Here is a 22,666-nt window from a genome sequence, read left to right as displayed (position 1 = left end):
AACAAAATAAATAGGGTAATGAAAATATATACAGTTGAGCAGACGAGTACGGTGCTGAGGGGATGGGAAGGGAGAGGGAGAGGAGCAGAGGGAAATGGGGAAGAAAGAGGGTTAAGCTGCGGAGAGGTGAAGGGGGCCGGTAGAGGGAGTAGAGTGAGAAGGGGAGCTCAGTCTGGGAAGGCCTCTTGGAGGAGGTGAGTTTTAAGTAGGGAGATGTGCTTATAATAAGGCTTTGAAGATGGAGAGAATGATGGTCTGTTCTGTAAAAGGGGAAGAGAGTTCCAGGTCAGAGGGAGGATCTGGACAAGGGGTCAATGATGAGATAGAAGAGTTTGAGGTATAGTGAATAGGCTGGTGTTAGTGGACTGAAGTGAACAGGCTGGATTGTAATAGGAAGTCATCAAAGTATAATAGGAAGGGGCAAGCTGATTCTTATCCTCCACCCCCGCCCATTGCTCTTAATTTATCATTGCTCTTATCTCTTATGTTTTTGTGTTTTGATTATTTCATCTTGTGGATTTGTCACCTCTCTTTTCCCTTATTTGTAAGAGGCTTTAAAGTCAATATTGAGACATCAGATGACGAGGTGGATGGGAAACCACAGAAGATTCTTGAGGAGTGGGGAAATGTAGACCGAAAAGTTGTTTAGAAAAGTGATTCAGGAAGCAGGGTGAAATATGGACTGGACCGGCGAGAGGCAGGGCTAAGTGAGGAGGCTGATGCTGTAGTCGAAGTCGCATAAGTTAAGTGCTTGGATCAGTGTGGTAGCAGTTTGGATGGAGAGAAAAAGGTGGATTTTAGCGGGGCCCAGGTAGAACTGACAGGAATTTGGTGACTGAAAATGTGGGTTGAATGAGAGATGTCGAGAATAATGCTGAAGTTACATCCTTGTGAGATGGTGGTGCTATCTACAGTGGAGTGGGCAGGGTGTGGGTGGAAGATGAGTAGTTCTGTTTTTTACAAGTTGAGTTTAAGGTGTCTGTGGCCATCTACAAAGAGATGTCCCGAAGGCAGGAGGAAAAAGATATTGGAGAAGGAAAGAGGTCAGGGCTGGAGAGGTAAAAGTTGAACTTCAGGAAATGAGTTCTCCAAGGGAGTGGATGTAGGTGGAAACTAGAAGGGAGTCTCAGAATAGATCCTTGAGGGACTCTCACAGTTAAAGGGTGGGAGGCGGAGGAGAAGAGCCAGGAGAGGACAGTATCAGTGTAGGCAAGGTTAGACAATGTTTCCAGGAGAAGGGGGTGCTATACAGTGTCTGTGGCATCTGAGAGGTCGAGAAGGATTAGGATAGAGTGGAGGCCATTTGATTTGGCAAGAAGGAAGTCATTCGTGACCTTAGGGTAGTTTCAGTGGAGTGAAGGGGCTGGATCGGAGGGGACTGGGAAGAGAACTGACAGAGAAGTGGAAGCAGCAGGTGTAGACAACTCACTCAAGAAGTTGAGAGGCATGGTAGGGAGATATGGTAATAACTGGGGGGTTTCTTCTCGGTATAGTATGATGTTTGGTGTGAAGCAGAACCTTAGTGTGACAGCTGCTCTTAGAAACTTAGGTGTTGAGGTTTTGGGGAGTTGCAATTAGCTTACTTTAAAGAGCACACAGCTAGGGTAGCCTTTGAGGGCTCCAAGCCATGGGAGGTATATAACAGTATCAAACTCCTGAGATATGGAACAGTCTCAAACTCTAATTTTGTGCTAAGTAGCTTTTATATTAATATGGCACATGTTGTAGATTACTTCAGCCAATATAACTGCTCAAAAAAAGGATACAAAATAGTTCCTATTAGTGTAATGGGACAGCATTGAAACTTCATTTTGCCTAATCCAATTATTTGAATCTAAACAGAGACTTTCCTACCATTTCCAAAAGTGCATGATATTTTTAATGATTTAAAACACGATCTTTCATAGGAACTATAAAAAGTCAATGACATTATCATGGAGCATTTATGAAGTTCAGTAACAAGGGTGAACAACTAAATTACCAGTGTTCATCTGTGAAATTTCCATTGCCTTCTTTACATCCAAATAAAATACTTATTCTAATGATTCACCATGGAAGGATTGGTCAGAAGGTGAATTGGTTCTTTGATAGAGTTATTAGGTTTTTCAAAATGTAGTGTTAAAATTAAAAGCACCAGGGTTACCGTGTTAAAATATGGGCTAGGGATGATTACTTTGAGTAACAGCAGCTAGATTTTGTAGAAAAGCTTATATTTATTCCCTTAAATTTTTAGGAACTATCCTTATCTGAATATTTCAGTCAGTTCCTAAATTTTTAGGAACTATCCTTATCTGAATATTTCAGTCATTTTTGGAACCAAATGGTATGGATTGTAAATTGCACATATCAAAATTGTATTTTAGTTTTTTAATGTACTAACATTTTTATGTACATGATAAATGGAAATGCTTCTTAGACATTCCATTCATAAATTCAGCGAGCAGCTCTAATTAGGACTCTCTAATTTAATCCCTAGATGTTTTTGTTGCAAATCTTCTGTCCAGATTACCTTTAGAGAATGTCTTTAGGCCTGATGATATACACTGAGTTTTGCCTAGTTAGATGTGTCTGTGGAAGAAAAATGTTAAAATTCCTGTTAGTGTAACAGTATTTTTTAAAAATAAACTATTTTAAGCAAACAATTTGAATATAATTCCTTGACCTTAAATTTCAAATAATGCATATGCTAGAGTTGATGGATTTGTTTCCATTTTTCTGGCTGGCAAGTTGAGCAGTTTAATAGACATGCAGCTTATAGTGATTTAAAAACAAAAATTAATTTTTTTTGGCACTTAACCAGACTTTCATTTTAAAGAATTTTAACTGTCATGGTTTTTAAGCACACTTGAGCCAGTTTTAGTTGAAGGCACCCCTAGATTGCCCTCATAGTTTGCTGCCACTATCCTTTGACTTGTAGATTTGGAACTACTGTGAGATACAGGAAGCATTTTTTTTTTAATGTTAAGTGCTTACTATGTGCCAGGCTCTACTAAGCACTGGGGTAGATATAAGCTGAATAGGCTGGTCACAGTTCATGTCCCACATGGGAGTGGGGGTGCCATTAATCTCCATTTTCCATTAAGTGACTTGTCGAAGGTCACACAGCAGGCAAATGGCAGAGCTGGGATTAGAACCCCGGTCCTCCGACCATGCTCTTTCTACTAGGTCATGCTGCTTCTCATTTGGGTTCAGCTATCCACTAATGCGTTTCCAGGACTGCCTGCTGAGATTCGAAGAATTGCAGCATGCCATTCTGCCCTTTGGGATGGTGTCTCTAAATTACTAGGTTTTTCCTCACCCATTGGTTATAGACTACCAATATTTACCTTGTTAATAGCTTTAACGGCTGTAGTAATTGAATAACTGAATCCTCAACTAGATTCAGGAATAGCAGGAGTAGCACTTCTTCCTAAACTAAACCCGGCCAAGGATTATAACAGCTTTGAGCCCTCTCTTCATCAACACCACAATCCTCCCCTTCACAGAAGCCCACAACCTTGCCATCATTCTCTACTCTTTGCAGTCCTTTTAACCCTCATTCCAGACCAGTGCCTAATTCTGCCAGTATTTCCTGCCTGACATTTCCTGGATCTGCCAACTTTTTTGCCATCCCAACTGTTTTCCCTCTGATAACTCTGGTCTTTCCTCAGGCTAAACTACTACATTAGTTCCCTCTCTGATCTCCCAGCATCTTTAATAACTCAGTGGTATTATTGAGGGTTTACCATGTGCAGTATTGCACGGAGTTGGAAATCATATTCCTTCCCCACCAGCAGTTTACAGTCTAGTGGGGGTGCTGGCATAAAAACATATTTTATCTCTGGAGGTGTGCTGTGGGGCTAAGTGTGGGGAGAAAGTCATGTGCTGAAAGGGTACAGATCCAAGTGCAGAAATGACGTAGAAGGGAGAGGGAGTAAGGGAAACAAGGGCATAGCTGGTGAAGGTGTTTTGGAGCAAATGTGATTTTAATAAGACTTTGAAGGTGGGGAGAGTGATCTGTTGTTTATGTAATGGGAGGGAGTTCCAAGTCAGAGGGAGTATATGGGCAAGGGGTTGGCAGTGAGATACATGAAATGGAGGTACAGTGAGTAGATTGGTTTAGATGAATGAAGTGTGCAGGATGGGTTGTAGTATGAGATCAGCAGGTTAAGGTAGGATTAGACTGTTATCCTGTCATTGGGCAGGGATTGTCTCTATCCGTTGCCGAATTGTCCATTCCAACTGCTTCGTACAGTGCTGTGCACATAGTAAGCGCTCAATAAATACTATTGAATGTAGGAGAAAGCAAACTGCTTGAGTGTTTTAAAGCCAGTGACAATGAGTTTCTATTTCATATGACGGTGAAGAGGCAGCCACTGCGGCTTTTTGAGGAGTAGGGAGGTGGTGGCTGAAGTTATTGTAGAAAAATGATCTGGGCAGCAGAGTGAAGACGAATGGAGTTGGGAGAGACCAGAAAGAGGGAGTTCAGGGTTGTGGGGAGACCGATGCCCCCCACAACCTTGCTCTCATTTTCAGCTCTTTGCTGTCCTTTAATTCTGGCCCATGCCACTGCCAGATTTTGTCAACTTTTCCTGCCCGACATTCCTTCGTCTTCCAACTTTTTTTTCCCACCCAGACTGTTTCCACTCTGATATAAGCTCCGGTCTTGCCTTCAGCTCAGGGTGCAGTAACTCCCTCCCTGGTCTCCCAGGGTCTTCAAAAAAATCAGTGGTGTTATTGAGGGCTTACTGCCTGCAGTTTTGCACTTGGGTGAGCACAGTACAACAGAGTTGGTAAACGTGTTCCTTGCCCACCAGGAGTTTATAAGTGCTTATATGGGGGTAATACATACTTGGATCAGTGTAGTAGTCCAGGTAGAGACAAAGTTTGGATTTTGGTGATGTATAGGTAGAACTGCCAGACTGTTGCTGCACAGATCATCTTCTGATAATGCCACCTGGCCCACATCTTCTCCCCTCCCCTCCCTTCTCAAAATCCTCCACTGGCTTCCTTTCTCTTAGCTTCAACCAAAACTCACATTCCCCTTCAAGATTCTCAACCATCTGGCCCCTCCGTGTCTGCTATCTTTTCCTGCACTTTCCCAAAACTCCCTAGCCATACTTTTCCCTCGTCTCTCCCACCTCGATCCTCTTTCCTCACAGTCTTAATCCCCATTGTACAGTGGCCCAGAAAAGTGAAGTGACTTGCCTAAGGTCACACAGCAGACAAGTGGTGGAGCCATGTTTAGAACTCTAGTGTCCGTTGACTCCCAGGCCTGTGCCCTTCATACGAGGCCACGCTGCGTTTGTAGTAGTTGTTGTAAACATTTTTGAGTTTGTCTCCCCGATTAGAGCGGAAGCTCTTGGTGGGCAGAGAACACATCATATTCTGTTCCTCCCTAGTGCCTTGTCCAGAGCACTGCACCATATAGGCATATAATAAATGCTGCTCTTGCCACCGCTCCTACCACTTCCCTTAGCAGTTCTGCGGTCACAGGACCATCACCCCACCAATTCCCTAGCCTTGCTGATGACCACCAGCTTCCATCGCCCATTCTTTTCGGATGGGCCTAGCCAGAATGATCAGAGAAGCAGCATAGCCTGGTGGATAGAGCATGGGTTTGAGTCAGAAGGACTGTGTTCTAATCAGAGCTCTGCCACTAGCCTGCTGTGTAACCGTAGGCAAGTCATTTCACCTTTCTCTGCCTGTTACCTCGTCTGTGAAATGGGTATTAAAACTGGGAGCTTCATGTGGGACAGGGATTGTATCCAACATATAAGCTTGTATCTACACCAGTGCTTTGGATGGTGCTTGGCACACAGTTGTCCTGTCCCAGAAAAGCAGCCTTTGAAGAGCTCTATAATGGGGAATTACCAAACTACATTATTTAGAAGTGGTGGTGATAGCCTCCCATCAAGAGCTACCGATGGAGAGCCTTGGTCCTGAGATGTATTGGGGCTTGCATAGAGGAGTTGATTTCTAGTGATGGTGCTTTTCATCCTGCTACTCATCTTCCTGATGGATCATGGAGTACTACTAGGGTTCAGTTGGTCATTTATTGAGCACTTATTGTGCACAGGGCACTGTACTAAGCATTTGGGAGAGTACAGTATACCAGATAGGTTCCCTGCCCACAATGAGCTTACAGTCTAGAGGGGGAGACGGACATTTAACATAAATTACAGATGAATGGGTGCAGTGAAGTGTAAGCAGATGCTGTTCATGTTCATGACCCATTCATGACCAGAGCACCATATTCCAGCAGGGAATTTCCTGGGGAGCCACCGTGGATTTGGCAACCTCCCTCAACCAGGTCTCTTTCAGGATTCCCATGGAACCCTTTAGGTGGGGCTTCATTCAGAAACTTTCAGCCCTGTTGGCCTAACCCCAGCAGGCACTCCCCTACATGCTCTTGATTCCCAGAGCTGTGCCTATATCCTTCTGGATCAATAGCTGTATTAGTATTAAAGTTCATGCTTGACCTCCATAAAGTTATTATTTTCCAGATCTGGCTTGGGAAATCCTAAATAACACTTGTGCTTTGGAAGAGAAAATGGTTTGTTCTCCCTTCTACTTGGACTGTGAGCCTCTTGAAGCAGCATGGCTCAGTGGAAAGAGCCTGGGCTTGGGAGTCAGAAGTCATGGGTTTGAATCCCGGCTCTGCCACTTGTCAGCTGTGTGACTGTGGGCAAGTCACTTCACTTCTCTGGGCCTCAGTTACCTCATCTGTAAAATGGGGATTAAGACTGTGAGCCTCACGTGGGACAACCTGATTACCCTGTATCTACCCCAGCGCTAAGAGTGCTCTGCACATAGTAAGCACTTAACAAATGCCAACATTATTATTATTTATTTCATCATCATCCTCCCCAGGTCATCCAGGATGTGATTTATGTTAGGATAACTCTGCATAAGAAAGTTTGAACCAATGAGCTATCCAAGCAAAGGTTAGCTAAGATATTATTATTATTAATAATATTAATAAGCAGCAGCATGGCTTAGTGAATAGAGCATGGGCCTGGGAGTCAGAAGGACCTGGATTCCAATCCCGGCTGTGCCACTTGTTTGCTGTATGACCTTGGACAAGTCACTTCTCTGTGCCTCAGGGACCTCTTCTGTAAAATGGGGATTAAAGCTATGAGCCCCATGTAGGTTGTGGACTGTGTCCAACCTGATTAGCTTGTTTCTACCCCAGTGCTTACTACAGTGTGTGGCACATAGTAAGTTCTTAACAAGTACCATAAAAAGTAGTAGTAAAAAAAAAAAAGCTCCAAAAATCTTGATTACCAGAACAGAATTGGAAAGCACTTCCCAGATGGCCAGAGCCTGATTTTGTTCAGTTACCTGAATGCTTCAGTTTGCTAGGTTTACGTGGCTAATAATGCCACTATAATTTGGAAATGACTTCTTTGTCACCAACAGTCCAGAAGGATTTAGCCCATTTTGCTGGTGTTTGGAGGTTTCTTTCAAATGCATTAATGCACAATTCACTACTTCCTTATCGCATCTGGTTAGGCTTGCAGTCACCTCTCATTCAGAGGCAGATTATGCAGGCCCCTAGCTATTTCTGGCTACTTTCTTTAACTTTCTCCACCTATTAACATCTCCCAGAAGAAAGGAAAGGAAAGCAGTTGAGACAGTCCATTAATTAAGAGTAAGCTTTGTCCCAATGAATTGGTAGTGGTTTGTGCAGAGCCACTTGGTCCTGCCAGTCATGTTCTTGCTGGGACATGGAGTGCAGTGAGGAAGCAGATGACCAGAGGGGGGTGTGGCACATTGTGAAGGATTTAAAAAGGTTTTTTTTATGTCCAGGCCCCATGTGTTACCAAAGGACTGATGATGTGCACTGGCTCCATATCCCAGCAGGCAGTAGTTACCTTGATGGATGCTGCAGTTTTCATGAAGTTAGATAGTCCTATGGAGCTAGTTTACACATGAGGTCCATTTCTTATTTTTCTCTCATTTTCTTATCCCCCACCCCCACCCCAAAAGCTTCCAAGCAGAGAGAACTCTCTTCCTCTTTAGTTCCTCAAATGAATAATTATAAGGCATTGAATTTAGAAAGCATTTTTATTTTCAATAGCATTTTATGACAGCTGAATCTTTTTGTCAAGTCAATAATCCCCATTTGATAGGGCGAAACACTTAACCCATTTGCAAGTGAGGTAATCAAGGTTGTATTAACTGAGGTTAATAGCGAAAGTGGTGCTAACAATTAGGTGCCTTCCAGTCGAAGCCCTATTTTCTTTCCCTCCACGCTCTGTAGTCTGGAATCCTTTTACAGACCAGTGTTCTCTTCTTAACGTCAGTGAGGTTTTTGACAACCTGTCTTTTAATGATCTGATTACCAGAACACTAATTTTTTTTAATCTCATTTTTTGTATGTCATTTTATAAAAGCTTGCCCCCTTATCTAAATTTCCTAGTGGTTTAATCTTGATTCGCATTAAGGAAAAACTTTCTAGATTGTATCCTGCAAGCTAAATTAAGAATTTGGTGAACTTTTGTTATAGTAAATTTATTGGATTTTAGATTGGTATGTGAATTTTTTTTAATTTAATAATTATAGGCATTTGAATGACTCAGCTTGGTGAAGATACATAATATATTTTTAACTTTTAATACATTTTATTGTGTTGGCTGAATTATTTGAATCCCTTTTCTCAATGTCTCCAGAGACCAGTAATTTAAGTGGGGACTAGAGGTCTGAAAGAGAGAACGGAGGGAGACAAGCATTCAACCTTTTAAATTATGTACTAACAGATAGATGTTGGATGAACTCAAAGGTATGGTATTCCCCAGTTGCAAAACATAATTAAAATTGCTTGCCCTCACATGCCCATGTGTGTAAAAACAGATTTATAAACTTGCAATAAATTTCTATTTTTTTTCCCCACAAACAGAAATCAAATTCTCTAGCAGTAAAATATATTGATGAAAAAATGTTACTAGGAATTTAAGTGAAAATTTTACCAGAAAAATCTAAAACCAAAACATAGAAAACTCAAAATCGGTACTAGAATTTTTATTTGCAAAGTGATGTTGGAAATACAGGATCATGCAAACAATAGAGTAGTTCACAGAATAAAACAAGGGTTTATAACTTCAAATCCATTCCTATTTTGCATGAAAGCAACTAAAATATTAGTTAACATATAAAATGCAAGGGATTGTACTGAATTCAGGAATAATTAAGCAAAAATGAAATTTGAAACCATCCATAGCCCAGAAGGGGATTACAGTCTAAGGGAAGAAAAGGCGTACAAGTAACAAGAAATGCAGTCCAATTTATAATAAAAAGAAATTCAAATGGAATAACTCAAAAGTGTAATGAGTAAAATATATGTCAAGTAAACATCTTTGGAGGGATGGTCTTCAGTTTTTTCATTACTCTTGGAAAATGAATTAGAATCATCCTTCACTTTTTCATTGTAGCCACCACCACATCCTTGCATGTGAGTGTCTTTTGGGAGAGATCTTCTTACACCCTTTATCTTGAAAACACAGCAACGCCCCGTGTTATTTGGGGAAGCATTACCCTGACACCAGTGTTTCCGGGGAAAAATGTGTCTGGACTCGGCCCTGCTCCAGTCTATTCTTCACTCTGCTCCCTGGCTCATCTTCCTGCAGAAACGCTCTGGGCATATCACTCCCCTTCTTAAACACCTCCAGTGGTTGCCCATCGACCTCCGCTCCAAACAAAAACTCTTCACTCTAGGCTTCAAGGCTCTACATCACCTTGCCCCTTCTTACCTCTTCTCCCTTCTCTCTTTCTACTGCCCACCCCGCACGCTCCGCTTCTCTGCCGCCCACCTCCTCACTGTCCCTCGGTCTCGCCTATCCCGCCGTCGACCCCTGGGCCACGTCCTCCCGCGGTCCTGGAACGCCCTCCTTCCTCACCTCCGCCAAACTAATTCTCTTCCCCCCTTCAAAATCCTACTTAAAACTCACCTCCTCCAAGAGGCCTTCCCAGACTGAGTTCCCCTTCTCCCTCTACTCCCTCTACCGCCCTCCCCCTTCACCTCTCTGCAGCTTAACCCTCTTTTCCCCCCACTTCCCTCTGCTCCTCCCCCTCTCCCTTCCCATCCCCTCAGCACTGTACTCATCTGCTCAGCATTGTACTCATCTGTTCAACTGTATATATTTTCATTACCCTATTTATTTTGTTAATGAAATGTACATCGCCTTGATTCTATTTAGATGCCATTGTTTTTACGAGATGTTCTTCCCCTTGACTCTATTGCCATTGTTCTTGTCTGTCTTCCCCCGATTAGACTGTAAGCCCGTCAAATGGCAGGGACTGTCTCTATCTGTTGCCGACTTGTTCATTCCAAGCGCTTAGTACAGTGCTCTGCACATAGTAAGCGCTCAAATACTCTTGAATGAATGCATGATTTTTTTTGAGCCAGCTACGCTCTTGCTTGGTCCCTTTGTACCCAGCCATACACATTGTGAGGCAGATGGCAGGTGGGAGGACACAAGAGAATAGATCAGAGAGCTCAAAAGGAGCAGATATCACTGCTCCCTCACCTATTTGGTAAGCCACCACTGAGCGTGACACTCAGAGTGGTTCCTTAACGGTTGAAGATATCTTTTCCGTTTTCTTGTTGAGGCTAGCAAGCAAGAAATGATAATCACGAAGAACAGCACCAAAAAAAAAAAGTACAATTGACTGAACAGATTACCAGATGGGAGCAGGAAAACTGCAGGAGCATCACGAGCTGGCAACATGCAGGCAAGTGCAGTTGTTGGGGGAAGAGCGCAGTGTCCTCAGGTGTCTATCTCAGGGCAAATTTGGAAGGCCTGATCTCAGCATTGACACTGGTCACCAACCTCCCCTATCAGCTACCGCTCCCAAAGAAGGCATAGCCGGATCTTGTCTGCATGAGCCAGTCCTTCGTGATAGCAGCCAGTCTGTGCTGCAAGTGACATCATCATTTTGGATTGATGCAGTCTCTTTCGCTCAGTACCCCAGTCGGAGGAAATGATATATATAGTGGAGAAGGGTGGAAAAAAGGCAGTATCTACATTTGGCACCATATCAGGTCGGCGTAGGGGGTCCCCAATCCTCTATCTCACCTTCTGTCTTTCTACTGCCCACCCCATACACTCCACTCCTCTGTTGCTCACCTCCTCACAGTCCCACATTCGCGCTTGTCCCGCTGTCAATCCCTGGCCCACGTCCTACCACTGTCCTGTAATGCCCTCCCTCCTCACATCTGCCAAACTAACTCTCTTCCCCTCTTCAAAGCCCTACTGAGAGCTCACCTCCTCTAGGAGGCCTTCCTAGACTGATCCCCCCTTTCCCTCTGCTCCTTTTCCCCTCCCCGTTACCCCTTTTCCTGCCTTCTATTCTTCTCCCGTCTCCTCCCCAGAGCACTGTGCATATTTGTATATATTATTTATTACTCTATTTTGTTAATGTGTATATATCTATGATCATATTTATCCTGCTGATGTTTGCGCCAGACTACTTGTTTTGTTTTGTTCTGTTTGCTTTGCTGTCTGTCTCCCCCGTTTAGACTGTGAGCCCATTCCTGTGCAGGGATTGTCTCTATCTATTGCCAAATTGTACATTCCAGGTGCATAGTACAGTGCTCTGCACATAGTAAATGCTCAATAAATATGATTGAATAGAGGTCCCATGATCCTCTCATTAGAGTGTAAGCTCCTTCCGGGCAGGGAATATGCTTCAAACCTGTCGTATTTTTCCTTCACACTCAGTAAAAGCAGTTATTACTAGAAACCCTTGTTTGCCGGGCTGGGGTAGTGGAATGGTACATAAAGAGAGATGACTTAATTGGCTAACTCCCCCCTCCTTTTCTTCTATTTAGTTTGGTACGTTATTGTTGAGTGAGACTCTCTTTTCCGGTGTACAAAATATTGCTAATTAAAAAGAGGTTTCTTAACGGAGGTGTCAGTTGCAGCTAGATAAAAGTGGAAAGCAAAAAAAATGTGTGCAGCTGCATCTTAGTCATCCTCTAGTCAATCATATTTATTGAGCACTAAATGTGTGCAGAGCACTGTAAATGTTTGGGAGAGTACAGTATAACAGAGTTGGTAGACACGTTCCCTCCCGACAACAAGCTTACAGTATAGAGGGGGATATAGACATTAATATAAATGAATTACAGATATGTTCATAAGTGCTTTGGGGCTCAGGGAGGGGTGAATAAGGGTGTAGTTCAAGGGCGATGCAGAAGGGAGTGAGAAAAGAAGAAATGAGGGCTTAGTTGGGGAAGGCCTCTTGGAGGAGATGTGCTTTTAATAAGGCTTTGAAGATAGGGAGCAGGATCATGCTTTGGATATGAAGAGGGAGGGTGTACCAGGCCAGAGGTGAGATGCGGGCAAGAGATCAGCAGCGGGACAGATGGGATCGAAGAACAGTGAGTTGGTTGGTGTAGAGGAGTGAAGTGGGTGGGCTGGGTTGTAGTAGGAGAGAAGCAAGGTGAGGTAGGAGGGGACAAGGTGACAGAGTGCTTTAAAGCTGATGGTAAGGAATTTCTGTTTGTGAAGGTGATTGGGCAACCACCAGAGGTTCTTGAGATGCAGGGAAACATGGACTGAATAATTTAGAAAAGTGATCAGAGTAGCAGAGTGAAGTATGGAGTGGGGAGAGACAGGAGGTTGGGAGGTCAGCAAGTAGATTGGTGCAGTAAACAAGCTGGGAGAGGATAAGTGGATTAATGTGATAGCTATTTGGATGGAGTGGAAAGGATGTATTCTGGGGATGTTGCGAAGGTTGATCCAATGGGATTTGCTGACATTGAATCAGTGGGTTGAATGAGAGAGATGAATCGAGGAAAACACCAGGGTTACAAGTTTGTGAGACAGGGATGATGGTGGTGCTGCCTACAGTGATTGGGAAAGTCATGGGGAAGATAGGGTTTGGGTGGGAGGACAAGGCGTTCTGGTTTGGACATGTTAAGTAGAGATGTCCTGAAGGCAGGAGGAAATGTGAGACTTGCAGAGGTGGAGAGAGATTGGGACTGGAGATGTAGATTTGAGAATCATCTGTGTAGAGTTGGTAGTTGAAGACATGGGAGCGAATGAGTTGTCCAAGGGAGTGGGTGTAGATGGAGAATAGGAGACCCAGAACTGAGCATTGAGGAACTCCCACAGTTAGCGGATGGAAGGCAGAGGAGAAACCCGTGAAAGGCTGAGAATGAGCGGCCAGAGAGAAAGGAGGCATAGACATTCCATGTTAGGAGGCAGAGGAACCATACTTCCCAATTGGCCCCACCTTTCTTGAGCTAAGCCATTGTAGGGATGTGAAAGTCAAGAGCACAGAGTCGGGCTCATCCTCCTGCATGCCAATCCGGGGAGAGAAGAGTCTTCCCACTGATTTTAAGGAGTCAATTGCTGTGGTGCTGGGCAGCAGGATTGGGGAGATCCAACTACCAGCCTGCCCCCTGGGACCCAGAAAATCGAGAGTGGCTGGGAGGATTTTAGGGCCCGGTGATCTGGGCCTTCTGCCTTATGCCCCGGGCTCGGTAGGTTTGCATAGTCGGTTGAACCCAGGTTACTCTTGGCTGCCTCTCAGCTCTATATTCTGTTTCAGAAGTGCAAAACCAAAATGAAATCATGTAGCTGGGTGGTATGGAATTGAACTAGAACACTGTCTTTCCATGGCCCCTCCTTTGGTCTTCTACCTCCATGCTCCCTACCTAACTAGCAGGATGATTATGATTCCATCATTGATTGGGTTGGAATTTGGCTTGTTAGGTCTTTTTGCATTCTTTAACCCTAAATTAGGACAGAGGGTGCTGGAACAAGGATTGAGAGATGAGATTGTGAGGTGTGTCTAATATGACTTTCTTTTCATTCCACCATTTAGTACCTTGAGGGGAACTGGAACCAGCCATCGCCACAGAATAAGTAATTAATATTTAGTGTGGTTTACAATGCCTCCTAAATACTAATAAAAAATTAGGCAAAATATACCTTTAAACTCCAGAGAAGCAGTGTGGCTTACTGGCTTACGAAGCCCAGGCTTCGTAGTTAGAATGACCTGGGTGCTAATTCTGGCTCTGCCACTTGTCTGCTCTGTGACCTGGGACGAGTCACATCTCGATGCCTCAGTTACCTCATCTGCAAAATGGGAATTTAGATTGTGAGCCTTATGTGGGACGTGGGCAGTGTCTGCAGCTAAATATGCCGCATTAGGTTTTTTAAAAATATAAATTGTTTAACGTAAAACATACCTTTTTAGGAAAGCTGCCACAATGCAGTATTCCAGTGGACAGTTGTAAAGAAGAGTGTGTCATTTAAGTTTTTGAAAGACTACAACTAATGGTATTTCTCAGACGCTTGTGCTATAATAATCTAAATGTGATTTGAGAGAGGTAACCTAGAACAAGTCAAGGACCAATTGGATATTTAGAGAAGCAGCATGGTGTAGTGGATAGAGCACGGGCCTGGGAGTCAAAAGGTTATGGGTTCTAATTCCGGTTCTGCCACTAGTCTGCTCTGTGGCTTTGGGTAAGTCACTTCACTTCTCTGGACCTCAGTGACCTCATCTGTAAAATGGGTATTAAGACTGTGAGCCCCAAGTGGGACAGAGGCTGTGTCCAACCCAATTTGCTTGTATCCATCCTAGCGCTTAGTACAGTGCCTGGCACATAGTAAGTGCTTAACAAATACGACAATTATTATTATATTTGGAGTTTTCAAAATTGCATAATTTAATGAACTTCCATTTTTGGTACCAGAATTTAATACAAATCATGTTTTGGTCTTTTTTTCAGTCTGCAATTATGCCGCACTCTAAGTGAGAATAAAAGCCATGAAAATATGACTTTTGGAGGTAAGTTAAATATTTTATTTCTTTTAGGGTATGAGGGTTTTTTTGTTTTAGTATGATAACTCTCTGGAATTAAATGACTTATTGAATTTTTTCAAAACACTTTACTTTTGATGTAGGACTGATTAGGTAAATAAAAAATGTAAAGTTAGGTGATCAAGCCAAATGATTAGCTTGAAAAATGATAGAGAAACTTTTGACTCTATTTGAGATCGTTTTACAGTGCAAATAGAGTGATATGTTTTGCACTCCCTTAAGCTTCTTATTATGTTGTGGAGTTGTCTGGGGATCTTGTTAAAGCAGTTGCCATAGGAAACTGGAGGAGGGAAGAGTTGCTTGTTGTAAATCAGATATAATTTAAAATGATTTGTGAAATAAGTAGTTTTAATATGACAGTTTCCATTTTATTAAAGGTACTTTTGTCCTCTATTCCTGGATATGTTTTTATTATTTCCAGTGGTTTTACTTTCATAATTGGTCACAACTGTTGCTTTGTTTAGACTAGGACAGTGTAACAGCGTTTATTAAATGATACTGTAGGTGGTGGTGATTTGCTCAATTTTTCAAACTTGATTGTGGGAAGGTTCGCTTTCCAGAAAAGTTCAAGAATTTCCATTTCCATCTTTTTGCTTTTTAAACTGAGATCCTTTCTTTACAAGTTTGTTTGGAAAAGACATTTTGAATAACATACCATTTGGTTAAAAACAAACGTTCAGTGGTGAATAATTTGTCTATTTCCAGCCCTCTGACATAGTGGTGAAACAATCTGGAAATTTTCTAATTTACTGTGAGATTATTGTGTAAAGTTTTAAAAAAAAAAAACATAGTGACCTTTTATGCATAGGGGAATGGAACTGTCAGGTAAAAGAATAGTGGAGGGGGGGTAACTTTTTATGTAAATGGATAAAAATTAGGGGTGGATTTCAAAAATTTAGATTTTTAATTAAGACTTTTCCCCCCTTTTTGTCTTGCTAGTTCAGGAGTTTCTCACCAAAGGAACCTTTATAGAGGGGTGGCACCGGTGGTGCACAGTTAAGAATGGAATGATTGGGGAGATGGGGAAGAGGAGGTGGTGGAGGTGGTGGAGAGGGCTATGGCAGCCTAGACTCCTATCGTACACAAGCACATCGTGAATGCAAAGAGAGGGCAGGTGGAAACAGTGAAAGGGCCTGCAGTCATGTTGAGCCCCCTTTCCCCCAATCCCTTCAGTTCTTCTATGGTCCTGCTGAAGCTGCTCTTGTTCCAGCCTTGGTTGGGAGGGAGGCTAAGGAAGGTGGGGTGGGGTGGGGCCGTACTGGTTGGAGGAAGGAAGGGCAAGGATCAGGAGAAAGAGATGCAAGAATAGCAGCGAGCACTGGGAATGTCGAGGCAGAGACGAACTACAGAAGCTCTGCACAAAGGAACGCGGTTGGGTTTCACCCAGAGTACTCAAAACTGAATCAGAGTTAGAGGAAGAAGAGAATGAGAGTCAAACTCGCCAAAAGCCATAATTTACTGAAGCCTGGTTCTTTCTAGGCTAAAGGAGATGATACTCTGTATAGAGTACCCAGTAACAAGATCCATGGAAGGCTCTCATATACTTTTAGAATAGTTATGCATGTTTTCACTGGGTGGGGTTTTTTTTGGGGGGGAGTTTAAATAGTGCTTACTATGTGTGCCACACTGTACTGATAGGGTAGATATAAGGTAATTGGGTTGGGCATAGTTCCTGTACCACTTAGAGCTCACAGTCGTCTTAATCCCCATTTTACAGATGAGATAACTGAAGCCAGAGAAGTTAAGTGACGTGCCCAAGGTCACACAGCAGTGGCAGAGCTGGGATTAGAACCCAGGACCTGTGACCCCCCAGAATTGTACTCGTTCCACTAGGCTACATTGCTCCTTACTGTGCGTCAGGAAATTGTTATAGAACTACGGAATGTAAAGTATTTATCTGGTATAGAGTGACTATAGGGTTTTTGGGTTTCTGGTGAACTAAATGAGTAGTATTATTGAATACCGATCTGTGATTCATCACACACTGCGAACAGTAGATTACATGTAATGGGATGAGATGTAACCTCCAGTTCTGATAATGGGATTATTTTTTCCTTTTAGAAAATTGATTTCTCACTCGTGTGTGTATGTATATTATTTATTTATAGGGATTAGGGTAGTGTGAGAGTGGTGGTGTTTGCTGTAATAAAAGGTTTTCAGGGTGAACTGGACTGTCTTAAAATATTTCCACAAATAAAATGCCCCAGAAGGCACTCAATAAGCTCTCCCCTTCCTACCTAACCTCACCATTCTTCCACTGCAGTCCAGTCCCCACACTTTGCCCCTCTATCACCAACCTATTTATTGTATTTCGTTCTTTTCTCTTATTCCCTGTCTTCACATTCTCCTTCCTCTGTCATGGAACTTATTCCCCCTTCTTATCCACGAGACCACAATTCTTCCCATTTTCAAAGCCCTATTAAACAACATGTAATCCTGTTGCTTTATCCCTACTGCATCCACCTCCTCCACCTCCTTTCAGAAAACATGGTTTGGTGGGGAAGCCAAGAGGAATGGTTACTTCAGTCACTGTGGACTTTTTCTGTGGGTAAAGGATAGTCTTGTCTATTTTTGAAAATGTTTTTTTGCCATCTGTTCAGTGAAATTGGTATGGGGGTGTGTTTCTTTTTACTAGTAATATTTCTGTAGTCAAATTGCACTTGTAGTTATCACCCGCTATACGAAGTGTTATCCTGAAGAGATGCTCCCTGGATTGTGTTTGAATCTTGCTCTTAAAATTTTGTTTTATTTTTTGGTCAACAGAAATCCAGCAGGCTCTCTATGAACTTGCATATCATGTCATCAAAGGAAATCTAAAGCATGATCAAGCTTCTAATGTCCTGAATGACATTATTGTAAGTATTGTATTCCATTTGATATCTTTCTGGAAGGGGAAAAACAATAAAAATCAATGCTGATGGTGTGCCTTGTAATTTAGTGCCTGAAATAGTAAAATGCCTGAAATTTTGGTAGTAAAATGACCATGAAAAGAAATATTTTATCCTAGTTTTCAGTTGATGCTTCATTTATCCAGTATCATCAGACTGAAGGAAGTCAAATCTTGTAAGAGTGTCTTAGGAAGTAAACCTGCAACAATATTTTGGTGGTCCATATTTAAAAAAAAAAAAAGTGTCCCCTGATTTTTTTTTTTTTAAATAGTTTTCAAACCAATCCAGAAATGTTAGCTTTTTAAACTGAAGGTGTATTGTTCTACCTTGGTTTAGGCAAACATCTAATGCCTAGTATCTGTTGTAAATAATAGTAACCTGGTAGAAGCATATCTTCACCGGTTTTATCCATTTTAAAGAAGTTATGCTTCATCTCCCTTCCCTCTCCTGCAGAATTAAGGCTAGTTTCAAATCAAAAAGATAGAGTGGTAACTATCACACTAGATCATCTGTCGTGAGTGATTATCATCAAGTATTGGAGGAAATTGAGTGAGGTAGGACCTATCCCCAAATGATGATCTAAGAGAACCAACATTTGAGCTAATCTTCCCTTACATACTTTGGCCTCAAATATGAAATTGACATATATTGGCTTAATCTAAGTGGGGCAGTTGTGTACTTTTTTTTCTTTCCCTATCAGATTTTTTTTTAATATTTTGAACCTTATGAGGTTGGAGCCATTCCTTGGTGTAAAATACATTGAGATGGCATCGAGAAGTCAGAGTATATGTAGTGAACCACAGACAAATCCATCTCAGAGCCTGCCTCAGGAATTGTGGTGGTGTCTATGTCTAATGGACAGCCTCTGTTTTTTTTTCATCTGTGTGTATGCACCCAGTTTTCTTGCTTTGCCTTGAACCTGGATTGGACCCAGTTCTGCAACCTTTGCTTTGATTGGGGTCCTTATTTTTGCTTACTCATTTCCTCCCTTGAATCTAGCGCTCTCTCTCACCTCCTTCTTTATAGAGGGTTCTTTTATAACACCATACTCCAAAGGACAGATCAGAGGCTCACTCCATTAGCTACCCCCTTATATTCTTGGGAGCTTGAGGGGTTTTCCCTCTAGATGGCAATTACTGACTAGAAAATCCAGGTTCCTTTGCTCACACATTCTTGAGAGGCAGTCCCCTCTCTCTTCTAGTTACCCTCCAGCTGCCTTGACTCATGTTAGCAAGGTCAGGGCACATCTGATTTAATTGGCAGATTAGGTGGAAGAGAGCCGGTTCAAGCCACAGTAGTGGCGAGTTGTTGGAGGAAACAGGAAATTCATAAATATGGGGATCCGACTTGTGCCTTCCTAATACTACTGCTCTTGCTGTTTGGAGGGAATTGGCTGTTGTGGCAGTCACTGCTTCATAGCGCACGGGACGGTTGGAAGGAAAGGTCTCCATCTGATTCCTTCTGGTCCAGCAGCAGATGCTTACTTTGCCTGTGTCCAACTTAGCAAGTCATTTAGCGAGTGTCGTTTAGAGTTCTAGGCTTACGTAACACTTTTTTATTTGAATTCTACAAACTGTATTTAACAGTCTTGGGTGAAACAAGTTAAACTATTTTTTTTGGATGGGGTGGGAAACTTGTGATATTTGATGTCCTTATGTCGTATTTTAACTTTCCCCACCTTTGGTCAAATATCTTAATTTTAAAGTTTGGTGTCTGATGTCCTTGCGGCTTATTTTAACTTTCTTTATCTTTTGTAAAATGTCTTCCTTTTAATGGTGTAGAGTATGGTGTAGAGTCCTGGATTATTTTAATTTTCCTCAGGTTTTGTGAAATATTTTAATAGATTATATTGAAGAATGATATCTTTTTGCCTTTTTATTATATCATTTTGGATAGTAAAGCTAAGTAGCATGCACAGATGCCAGGCTTTTTTAAAGCAAAAATCAAATTATTATATTTTAATCCTAATACTTTTTTGTTGCATTTATTCAGATATTTACTATGGAATTTTCTTGTATTTACCCTCCTCCCTCTTCCAATTAGGAATTTCGTGATGACATGCCCTCCATTTTAGCTGATGTATTCTGCATATTAGGTAGGTAAGAAAAAACACCAGTTGGTAAAACATGCCCTTTTGACCTAAAGGAATTGTCTTGCAAATTGTTTTTTACCCAAAATAATCATCTGAATTTAATTTTGTGATAAACTGTTAACGAAATTAACTTGACTCATTACCATCAATGTTGACCAATCAGTGAGCAGTTTCCAAATCTTACTGTTTTATATGTGACAGTGTCCAGACATTGTTAGTTCAGCTTGGGAGTGATTGATGTCTCCAATTGTAGATCTTTCTATAGTGCCTGAAGTGCTGTAGTAATGAAATAAGCCCAAGTGGCACACCTAGAATCGGAGGGCTGGATGAAGGACCACTTGATCATCTTCACTGACTCCATGGGAACTAAAGGGGAGGTTTCCTTCCTCCACGGACCTGGCACCGTGAGGCAGCCGCCATTTGCTTAGCTCCCATAGGCTTTTGGGTCAGGTTGGGCAACCATAGCTAGCCCTCTTCTCCCTCCAACCTGCTGAGTGGTAAGGGGTGGGGATGCAGCGTGGCTCAGTGGAAAGAGCCAGGGCCTGGGAGTCAGAGGTCATGGGTTTGAATCCCGGCTCTGCCACTTGTCAGCTGTGTGACTGTGGGCAAGTCACTTCACTTCTCTGTGCCTCAGTTACCTCGTCTGTAAAATGGGGATGAAGACTGAGCCTCACGTGGGACAACCTGATGACCCTGTATCTACCCCAGTGCTTAGAACAGTGCTCTGCACATAGTAAGCACTTAACAAATTCCAACATTATTGTTCTTATTATGCAGCCACGTTGGTGGTGGGTTACCCTGTTTTGTTCCCAGGAAAGTTGATATGCCCCTGATATAGTCCCAGGGCTTCAAGGCTTCTGATAAGTGCTCTGCACACAGTAAGCACTCAATAAATATGATTGAATGAATGATTATCTTCCTCAGGCTGTAGGGTCGGGCCTGGCCTGGCACCTAAGTAGATGACAAGTGGTGGGGATCCTGGAGGAGACTGAGACGAGAGGGAATGCGAATTCATTGAGCCCAGTTGGTAGTTCGAGATGCAGTGTAATCCCTGCTTGTCATTTTAGCCTCTGTCTTGAGATGAGATAAAATAACCCCTCTTCTTCATCTCGTTTTCCTTATCCTCTTGGCCCATCCCCATTTCTGCCTCTCCTGCATTCATTCCCATGTTTAAAATGGAAAGTTAGCACTCCTGCTTGAAGTTCCTTCCACTGTCATGATGCTATGAAATACAATTAAACAAATGTATGCATGCAGTGAGCAGTTCATATGATAGTATTTATTGAGTACCTACTAAAGCCAAAGTACTCTTAATAGGTGAATGAAAGAGTACAATGAAAGCAAGAGCTCCTTATTGTTGACGTGCTAGGGATTAGTTTATAATCAGTCGATGGTATTTGAGTGCTTGCTGTGGAATGCTTTAATTTTTGCAGCTAGTGCTGTTTTTTGTAACAATCTTGGCCTTAGGTTTGGAAAGAGTAAGGATAGGCATTTTAATTTTAATAGAGCATTAAATCCTCAAGGGTAGGAACCAGCTCTACAAAGTACTGAACTCTCTGAGGTGCCGAGTTCAGTGCTTGCACACAGTAGGCAGATCAATATACAAATCCAAAATATTTAACCTGCATGGAATTGGAGTAGTTGTAGAAATAGCTACTTTGCCTATTGAGAAGTTAAACTTGTCAGCTGGAAGACCAGAGTCGTCAGGTCTCATTCACTCTCTGAGTGCCGTCATGGGGAAGTGTGGCCCAGTGGAAAGAGCATGGTCCTGAGAGTCAAAGACTGTGGGTTCTAATCCCTGCTCTTCCAGTTGCTTGCAGCGTGGCCTTGGGCAAGTCGCATAATTTTTCTGTGCCTGAGTTAGCTCATCTATAAAATGGGGATTAAGTTAGAAGTAAATTAAATTGATTTGAATTTGATCAATTTAGTCAAACTAATTAAAATTAAATTATATTAAGATTAAAATGGGGATTACTCATGTGCAAAATGGGGATTAAATCCTTCTCCCTCCAAGATAGACTGTGAGCCCTTGTGCATCAGGGATTGTGCCTGACCTGGTAAACTTGTATCTACCACAACGCTTAGAACAATGCTCGACACACAGTAAGTGTTTAAAACATGCCATTTTAAAAAAAGTTTTTGCAAGTTTGGAATAAAAGACTTTTGACCTTCAACTGAAAAAGTATGCCTCTCAAGGTTAGTTATTTGAAATATAATTTAATCTCAAGGATATCAAGTTTGAATTAGATTCAAATTTATTAAAACTAGTGATTATAAGTAGGCTTTATATTACCAGTGTGAGTGAACAATTTAAAATTCAGTGCTTGATTTTTTTCCCCCTCCCCCTCTGAGTACTACTCTTCAAGTTGCCAAATGGTAAGTGACCTTTTTGAAATGCAAAAAGCAGTTTAGAAGAATCTAGGGTATAAATCAGGAAGGAAGAGCATGGCTTTTCAACATAATTTCCAATTAATTCTGGATGACTAATTGAGCCTAGCAGGGACAGTGATTTGGTATTCATAATACCTATTTCAAAATTATTGAGATTCTTTAGGACTGCTTCCTCATGAAGCAAAACTCCAATACTCTTTAAAGGTAGCACACACTGTCACTATATTTTACCAAATGTACTTATTATTCAAATTATTGCCATATTTGGTCACCAAATTTGCTTATTTGGTATAGATATTTAGAAATTAAAGACCAATTTTCTTGTTTTAAATGATCTTAAAATGGTTACTATCAATTAGTCAGTGGTATTTATTGAGTGCTTACTGTGTGCAGGGTAATGAATGTATTAAGCACTTCGGAGAATACTATGTGCCACGCACTGTACTCAATGCTGGGGTAGATAAAGGAGAATCAGGAT

At 42.0% G+C, this 22,666-nt stretch overlaps 1 protein-coding gene across 3 annotated transcripts in view; it reads left to right on the top strand.

Moving 5' to 3' along the window:
• THOC2 (THO complex 2) overlaps positions 1 to 22,666 on the top strand; it is an 83,663-nt gene that overhangs the window by 5,309 nt on the left and 55,688 nt on the right. For all 3 annotated transcript variants that reach the window (XM_029067121.2, XM_029067120.2, XM_029067119.2), the window contains exons 2-4: positions 14,726 to 14,784; positions 17,581 to 17,672; positions 19,749 to 19,800. In XM_029067121.2, coding sequence (XP_028922954.1) covers positions 14,726 to 14,784; positions 17,581 to 17,672; positions 19,749 to 19,800 — 203 coding nt within the window. The remainder of the gene's footprint in view (positions 1 to 14,725; positions 14,785 to 17,580; positions 17,673 to 19,748; positions 19,801 to 22,666) is intronic.

Source organism: Ornithorhynchus anatinus, chromosome 6, assembly GCF_004115215.2.
Source record: "Ornithorhynchus anatinus isolate Pmale09 chromosome 6, mOrnAna1.pri.v4, whole genome shotgun sequence".
NCBI lineage: Eukaryota > Metazoa > Chordata > Mammalia > Monotremata > Ornithorhynchidae > Ornithorhynchus > Ornithorhynchus anatinus.
Note: the sequence above shows the minus strand (reverse complement) of the source record. Positions and strands in the feature narration are given on the sequence as shown.